This window comes from Seriola lalandi, unplaced genomic scaffold (assembly GCF_002814215.2).
Source record: "Seriola lalandi dorsalis isolate HSWRI2012SDOR001 ecotype SW California unplaced genomic scaffold, Sedor1 jcf7180002054256, whole genome shotgun sequence".
NCBI classification, from domain to species: domain Eukaryota; kingdom Metazoa; phylum Chordata; class Actinopteri; order Carangiformes; family Carangidae; genus Seriola; species Seriola lalandi.
In genome coordinates, this window is record NW_019524809.1 from 1,207,851 (window position 1) to 1,217,044 (window position 9,194).

The 9,194-nt window shown below is 40.7% G+C and overlaps 1 protein-coding gene across 1 annotated transcript; it reads right to left on the minus strand.

Annotated features, from left to right (window-relative positions):
• Positions 1 to 609: 609 nt before the first annotated feature.
• Positions 610 to 5,733, minus strand: LOC111653948 (cyclic nucleotide-gated cation channel-like). Its single transcript, XM_023404703.2, has 6 exons — positions 5,633 to 5,733; positions 5,384 to 5,494; positions 4,176 to 4,352; positions 3,515 to 3,622; positions 3,295 to 3,401; positions 610 to 2,246 (listed from the first exon to the last, which is right to left on the minus strand). Exons 1-6 carry the CDS (start codon positions 5,731 to 5,733, stop codon positions 775 to 777), a joined length of 2,076 nt encoding a protein of 691 aa, XP_023260471.1. The 3' UTR covers positions 610 to 774.
• Between the last annotated feature and the right edge of the window lie 3,461 nt (positions 5,734 to 9,194).

The window sequence follows — 9,194 nt, forward strand, 5'->3', positions numbered from 1 at the left end:
GGCCCCTCAATTCACAGTGTGTAATAGAGATAGGAGAAACTAAATGTAAACTAAGACAAAGCATCTTACTTGTTTTAATAAAAGACTAGCAAACCCATTTGCAGCACAACTGAAAAATATAAACAACTGCAAATTGCAAGTGAGTCACTTCATGACAGTTTAAAACCATTTTCAAAGCAAAAACTCCCCTTAAATGTCCCACAGTGTGTCTGATTCAGATCCAACCTGGAAAATAAGGACACTGGAAAATAATTGTTTGTGTATGTGAACCCAGCAATCACCTTCAACCAACTCTCCTTGGACTTTTTTCCCAGGAGGGGCAGCAAGGGAGGAGGTGCACAGGGCGAGAGCACAATATATTTCAAGAGAACGAATCCCTCCACTGATGCAACCCAACACAAGATGTTTACGAGTGACCCAACAACTATAACAACCAGCAATTTAAACTTGTACTCTAGCTTTTATTTTTCTTCTCATGTGTGTTTACCGTACCTTGATTAAGCATCTTCAGGAAAGAAACCTTAAAGCCACAATTTAAACACATTCATCTAGCTGGTTTTGGCACAGTCACGAACCCAAAGACTGCATGGGCACAGCAGTGTTGTCAGCTTTCTTTTCTTGTTTATTGACATGCAGACGTCTCTTTACACTCAGCTAAACTGACAAAACATTCTCTCAATGGAAGATAAAAAGGGTGTCATGAGGTTTTCCTACTCTCTTAATGAGTCTGTATCAAAGTACTTCAGGAAATCTAAAAGTCTCTCGGTGAGACAGTTAATGTTTTGATGTTGTGCTCTTCCTGTTCTCCATCTGCACATTATTATCAGCAACAGGCACAGGGTCTGTTTCATTGACCGTCTCTTCATACGCATCCATGTCATGGTTTGCATCTGCGCCACAGTCCATGTGGTCCAGCTGCCGCTCCAGAAGAGTGATGCGCTGCTTCAGCTGTTGCTGAGTGTGTGTGTATTCATTAAGTAGACGGGAAAAACGAGTCTGAAGTGTGTCCAGAGAGGACTCCAGCCTCTCGACCTTCTCCTCTGTGTCTTCTTTCTGCAGCCCGCCACCTTCTACAGTCTCGTCCAACAGACCCTCCTTCATCAGGATCTCCCGGCCCCTCTCCTCTAGCACAGTCTTAGCATCTGGATACTCGGTCACTGCCTCCATCAAGTCGTCCTTAGAGAGGCAGAAGAGATCAGAGTAACCCAAGCTGCGTATGTTGGCTGTCCGACGATTTCCCATTTTACTACCTTTTATGTTCAGGATGCTAATTTCCCCGAAGCAGCTGCCAGAGGTGAGGAGAGCGTACTGTGTGACCCCGTCATCAGCCACCACAGCCAGCTTCCCCTCCTTAATAATGTACATCTCCTTACCTATGTCCCCTTTTCTGCAGATGTAATCTCCTGGACTGAAGACCTGTGGTCGTAGTTTGAGTACAAGCTCCACCAGCAGTCCTGCCTCACAATCTTGAAAAATGCGCACTTTCTTCAGGGTCTCCAGGTGTACATTTATAGCAATCTCAGCCCGCAGTTTGTTTGGCAAGTTCTTCAACACCTCCTGCTCATCTACCGCTTTCTTGTTTGTCCAGAGGTAATCAAACCATTTAATGACCCTCGTCTCCAGTTCTCTGCTGACTTTGCGGAAGTGCATGTAGTGTTTGATAGCATCGATCCGGGCTTGAAACTCAGCACGGGTTGCATTCATGTTGGCAATCATAGAGCCAACGTTTCCCACAATCGTGGCAAAGATCAGCACCCCGACAAGAAAATCGAAGACCACAAATAGGTACTCTTCATCTCGCACAGGTGCAGGCATCTCTCCAATGGTGGTGAGAGTAAGAGTCGACCAGTACAGACAGTAGACGTAACTCCGAGTCAGGGAAGCGTACTCAGGCTTGGAGGTGTTTGGGAATACCCACGTGTCCGAGCCAAATCCCAAAGACTTGGATATAGCGTAGTAGATGCATGCATTCCAGTGAATGATGACCAGGATGTAGAGCACCAAGTTGCAGATGCGGAAGATGTTGGGGTAGTTGGTGCGCGTCTCTGTGCGGTCAAAGAATTCAAACATGCGTGGGAAGCGCAGCAGGCGGTTGAACCTGAGCTGTGGTGTGTGGATGCCAGTGGAGATGTAGGCCAGGTCAGTGGGCAGGATGGACATCACGTCCAGCTTGAACTGCAGTGTACGGACGTAGCTGTCTCTTAGTTTGGCGTGGTCCTTCACCAGCAAACCTTGTTCCAGGAACCCTGAGGAAAGACAGATTGAGCACAAGTTCAGTTGAGCAGTGATGCCTCATCTCATCTCAGCTCACTGCTGTGTTTTATCTCTGAAAATCAGTTCATGTCGTGAGATGAAGCTGTACTGTGGATGAAAAAAACTTAAAGCTGGTCTACTCAAAATGTTTATATCAACAAAGGATCAGATTACAGTGTTTGATATGAAAAGTATGACTTGTAGTGACAAACTTTCAGGGTTTTTATCATCTCACCCTTTTTAGCTGCTTTTGTCTCATTGTTTTGGTACGGTTACTCTCATTTACTTTGTTTCCAGCAGCAGCAGCAGGCACCTGATTTTAGTGAAAAAGATCTGCTAACTTAAGTTAGTGGAAACCAGAAAAGAGCTAACGGAGAGTGAATATCAGACTTCCATTTGCCGTGAGCACAGAAACATGACCCAAAATAAATGCTGATGTTGCTCTGTGTCTGCTGGGTGTGTAAAATGGCAACTATTTGCTTAGAACGTTTTAGGTGATAAAATGTCAGTGTTGTATTTATACTTTGTTCTGCTCTCCATAGAATAAAAGAATCACTTAATGCAGCTTTAAACATTTTATGTGCTTGTAGTTTGTGCTCGCTTATGTGTTCTGTTGTCGAGGATAATAAGTCCAAATGACACAAGTAGTTTAAGGACAACTCACCTCACCTGGCTTAATTAATATTACAAATGCAATATAAGCCAGTGTTGCCTTTGACTTTGTGCTTCTGGATATCCTGTGACCTGGGTGCAAATGTAAATCATGCCAATTGTATAATACTGAGGGGAATCATTCTGCATTGTGTTGTAACAGCATTTCAAATGTTACCAAACACTGAATCTTTTAGGTACTGGGCTGAGAGCGACATATACAATGCCAACCACAACAGGATTGTCACATTTTTCAACAAACAGTAACATATACCATCAGAATAATTTGAAAGATATCATCTTTAATCACATAAGATGTTTACACATAGGGTCTTTAAGGCTTAGCACTGCATTGTGTCTTGATGCCAGAAGCCGTATTTCATAGGTTACCTGTGCGAAGTCGGACACAAGTGTCCATAATGTATACAGTGTCAGAGAGGTAGTCCAACACCAGCCAGCAGATGTAATTGCCCACCTGTAACTTGTCAAAGCATGCCCTGTGGATAGAAAAAGAAAAATGGTTTACTTAGCCTAATAAGTGGACACTACATCCATCATCATTCTCCGGAGGCTGCAGGGCCTAAACAGATGACTACTGTGGGGTTATTACCTTGCAACAACAAGGAACAGGTTGTACAGCACTGCTGTGGCAATGACAAATAACCAACGGTAGTAGGCGTTATCGGATGGGGACACCACAAACAAATCCCACTTTTTCCTGAAAACATAGAGAGATCGCAGATAACACACTCAGATAAAACTATGGCTTATAATTCTATAAAGTAGTACATGTTACTGTAAAGATATGCAGAAAAACAGAAGCAGTTGCAAGATATAAGGCAATGCAAAACAACACCTCCACAATAAATACTATGATTCAAACAGTGTATTGTATGTATGTCATTTTTAAGGCTTTGAGGTGTTGTCTTCTAATGTATTATGTTGGAAGTTCAACTTCTTTTCCCGACATAGCAAAGCAAAAAATCATCTCAAGCAGGACCTGTCTATGAACTTAATGGGACAGTTGGAAGCTTAATTTTTGCCCTGAAGCCCCAAGTGCTCATCTGATTTGCTCAAGTGTAACTCTGTGGTGACTGCTGGGATAAATTTACCCTGAAACCTAAACATGCCCTAAGCTTGTGTGCTGATTAGGTGCCTTGTAACTCTTGTGGTATAAAATTATTTTAAATTTTACTGGTCATCCAGTGTTATGTAATGTAATGTGTTCATCAAAGTCCATAGTCATGGTTCAAGGTGGCAGGAAGGCATACTTAAAGATCCCTTTAGCATTGTTGCCGTTGGCGTCTGGTTGTGTGTTGCTGATGCGGCTGGGGGCTGTTCTCAGCTCAGGGCCACGGAAGCGCTCCAGGAAGGAGTCTGGCCGCTCCTCCTCCTCCAGCAGACTCCTGTGTGCCCATTCCCTCAGCCTAACCACCAGGCTCACCAGTCTGACACACACATGAGGAACAGACACACACATCTCATTAGAAATTAAACGTGAATGATGTTTCAGTCAAAACAACTTGTAACACTTGTGTTAAAGTACCAGGATACATGAAAACAATGACAGTGATACAAAAAGCACACATCTTGAAGGAGCTGCATAATGATTCAGACCCAGGTTAAAAATAAACAAATGAATAGTTATTAATGTACAACAACATCAGAGAGAGGACTGGCAGTCTCACCAGGTTGGGTAAAACACACTGACAGTGGGGCAAGTGAATGGGTGATGAAAAAAATTCCCGACATGTCCCATCAGGAAACTAAAATAGACGACTGTAAGATTTAATTGTGATATCCTATTTTTGACTGAGAGAAATCAGGTTCATTGAAAATATTGAGAAACCAATACCATTTAGCTTGACTGCACTCTCACTAGTTCAAACGATTCTACGAGTTATGTTTAAAATGGTACAAGTAAGTTTTAATTTATTAAATTATTTGGGAAAACATCCCTCAAGAAAAGATCCATTATCTTGGCATCAAGGAATTTCTCAGTGTGTGAAATTGAACATATGCTCTTGCTATAAAATATTTAGATTTCTACTAATTGTTTAATCCTCCAATGAGTATTGAGCTCTTTCTATAAACAAATGAAAAATTTTAGAATTTTAGTCTATACACTTTCTTAAACGCTCTGGATTCACAACTGATTTCATTGGTTTCTATGAAGTTATTGTACTTTTTTGTCAAGATTCTGGGAAACAAACAACTTAAAATACAACAAGAAGAAGTTTTACACATTGACAAAACAAGATGGAAAATGTTTTCTCTGTTTTCATGGTCCCTATACAACATTTTGATCATCATCATTTTCTGTACGAATTTCAAACTTTGTCTGCAGAAACAGTTGTGGGCTGTTTTTAAAAAAGTAAGAAAACCTTTGTTTGAAACAATAATGCATCAGTGGCGGTCAGTTTCTGAAGGATTTGTGAAGGAGGCGGATGGGCCACAGCTGGGCTGTCGCAGTTTTTACCTTGAGATAGCGCCGCTCCTTTGAAAAGAATTTCTGGAATTGCCTCTGTGAGCGCCGAGAGTGGCGATTCTTTGTAGCTCTGAGGAAGTGTCATCACAGTCAGATGGCACCCTGGGAGGAACAGAGAGAAAATACACCAACAAACAAACATATGACATTTCACTTTTTTGTAAATTACATGGTTTACTTCTCTCGAACAAACCTCTGAGACAAGTACATAAAAACAAATGACTGAATTGTTCTCATCACCTGCTGAGAATACTCTCAGCTCTCTCGATCTCCTCCTCCAAGGTGGTCTTCACTGACAGATTGTGGGGTGACCGTTCTCTCTCTGCCGCCTGGCCGGTCATCTTCAGCTCTGACAGTGTGCATAAACACTCATATTAAAGACACTTTTGTAGCTGTCTGTTCAATATGACTGGGAGAGTTGAACAATGTTTGGAGTTGGCTTTTCATGCAGTTACACTGTGGCAGGAGAAGAAAGTGTTTATAGTTCACAGGGAGCCTCAGTGTATATGGTGCGTATGACAGATTATAGTCAGGGGACAGGGGACAACTGGGACTGTCTGCCACAGTCCCTTAACTGGCCCATCACACAGCAGGTGGTTGCTGTGGTGACTGAAGCAACTGCAAGAGAAACTCAGTGCAGTTACATGCAGATGCTGCATTATTTTAAATACAGTTTCAAGTGGTGGAAATTCACCATCCACAAAGAGTAGCATCCCCCCACCCCCCGAAAACATGAGGGCAGTGACACACTTCCTCCCTGAGCAGCACAGACAGCTGACGGGGTGTTTAGATGACTGTTACCATTGTGTGACTAATTGGTGGATCATTAACGAAAACACACACATGGTTGGTCTGAAGCTCTGTGGCTCAGTGAGCCAATCAGCTTCTCTCCCTCAGGAGCCACATCACTTAGGAAACCAAGGTGTATGTGTTATAACTACCCGACAGCTGCTGGGTGAAATAAATGGAGGGTGCAAAAACTGGTAATTCACCCTTAAATTGATTCAGATATTACTTATACTATTTATTACTGTAAGTGCAGCCTGAAAAGGCTGTTTTTATTTACTTTTATTTTGGTAACACTTTATTTTATAGTTCCATATTTCTCAAGGAAGTTTCCCAGAACATTGCAATTTTGTACAAATTATAGGAGTTAATTCCAATGTATTGCTTGTGTCATCTAGATATTTGACAATAAGCATACGTGAAGAATGAGTTGTCAATAATAAATGAGAAATTAATAAATATTTATTTTGGTTTGAATTCTATTTTCTCTATCACAAATACCAAATTACAGTGATTAGTATGACACTCTCTAGGACATTATAGACCCTATAAATTCCAATGACATGGTGGAAACACATTTTATTTCCAATTGCAAATAAATATTAACTTGAATTGAGTAATAGATAATAAGACAGAGCTTATGTTTGTTTCACTTGAAACACACAGTACTGTAAATGCCAAATGAATCTTAGTTTTACGTACCAAAATACTGTTAAATTCATAATATATCTCTACAGAAAGAAGGTCATTACTTTTAATTGACTTTCATTTTTAACAAAAGAAGCATTGGGATCTTAATAAAATGTATATGCTACCAAAAAAGACAAAAGAAAATCATGGAAAATACATCAGATCACACATATCCTTATTCTTACCTTTACTTTCGTTAATAAACTCCTTATGGTGACTTTACACAGACACACCCAGAGCAACAATCTCTCAGCCAATCCATCCTCAGTGAGATCCTCAGTGTTATAAGAGGAAAAACCAAACTGCATCCAATGCCTCTAAAAAACCCCCCCAAAAAACCCCAATCACAAGTCCTGTTTTTGCAACATCTTCTGTGAGCCTCTGCTTGAAGTGTTTCCCCTCTTCCCACCAGGTGTGTAAATTCAGATGGAGCAGCTACATGTGGGAGGCTGGTAGGATGGGAGATGCAGGGCGGGGAAATCCTTGAAATGTTAAGAGCCCAGATGTCAGCTTTAGACGGAGGAATCTTCTGGGACAACCTCTTGGTGGTGCCTCTCCTCTGCTTGTCTCAGGGAGAATAGTGAGTAACAGCACAAAGCAATCAGGAAATTCAGCAGGTTATCCTATTGATGTGTGGTTATTTTTCTTTATAAACCTTGTATTTCAATGAATTCAGCTTGTTTATTATTTTGGTCAATTCTTCACCTTATATGATATTTATGTCAGGCTATTTATTTGACATTTCTTTAAAAAAACAATACCACTATTTTTTACTATTCATCTTCATTTGACAGAGATAGAGATAGTGGGGCAGATACGCAAAACAATTGTGCATTTTATGACTAAAGCATGAAAGGTTCCGCAAATAATCTACATACCCCAAGGTTTTATTTCAGATGGAGGCAATTTGTATCTGAACTCTGGTGACCTTGAGAGGTCATTGACCTCAGCATTGCATTTTTCCAGTCTTTGCACCATTTCTCCATTATAATCATGTATATCTTTACCAAAATTGAATAAAGATGCGTATTTGCTGCTGTAGCCATGTAACATAATTTTGCATAGAGCACCAATTTTGCAGGAGGACTGCAGACCGCACCGTTTCCAGGTGTTAAGGTAGCTATAGCTTGTTAAAAACACTGACAACTTCTGCTGTGTGTTTCTATGGAATCACATGACTTGCTATCACATTAATGAACACTCTTATCAGAAGCTAGGATGCTAGTTTGGTCTGGACCACACTCATTACTCCAGGGGGCTCTGCCCTGTCCCAGAGGTCACATCTGAAATGCCTCCACGTCTGAAAATAAACTTCATGGTTTATAGAAGCAGTAGTGAAAGTTTTACGCTTTAGTCATAAAATGCACAATAACCTTCCATAATTATACAAGCTTATCAACTGCACTAAGACTGTAGTTACTAGTTACTTTTCAATTAAAAAATATGAGGCCAAAAGAAGTGAAATTATCCAATATTTCATAAAAAGAACAAAGATTAGACAAAACATAAATTTTGTTTTTTTCTTATTTCCTTCCCTTTGGAAGAGGCCTAACCCCTGGCTTGATATTTTGTGCAGCATTAGTTTATTTACAGTAACCTGTCATCGATTTTTTCATTATTTCCAGATTGGATATGAGACTTGGACTGGTCGTTGTCCGATCTTCCTCTCTCCTCTGTTTAAAGGTCTCCTGTTGAAAAAAAAAAAATCACTTATTTTAGAGATGTGTTAACTCTCCTAACTCTAAGTCCTAACTCTTTATCCAACACCACAGACACACTCTCTAGTGCAAATGGTGCTAGAAAATCCACAAGATGAAGGCCTCTGGAGACAACCTCTTCATCATCCAGCTCTCTGACAGAGCCTGTTAGTCTCTGCTATAATCAGGTCCTTGGAAAACTTGAAGACGGGAGACTTGCTGAGAAACTCTTTAGGGACTGGAGCCCAAAGGACTGACCCAGACCAGTGAGCAGTAAACTACAATCTGCCACTGCTATCCCTGTTGGACTACAAGTGTTGGTGGACTGTAAAGAAAAATCATGTCTGTTAACACTGACGAAGAGCCATCAATACACAGCTCAGATTCTCCTCAGTATTCCCATCTGGTTACATTCAAATCCCAATGTATTATTCATCTACACTACTACTAATCCATGTTTAAAGTCCATTTAAATGTTCATAGAAATCTTACATGATTGGGCTCAGTCCTGGCACATTTCCTCTTGGGTAGACTTAACCAGGCAGGAGAGAGGGGAAACACAAACAACAATAAATATATATTTTTATGATGTGCAATTTAAAACAGGTAGTGTGTTTTACAATGAGAAA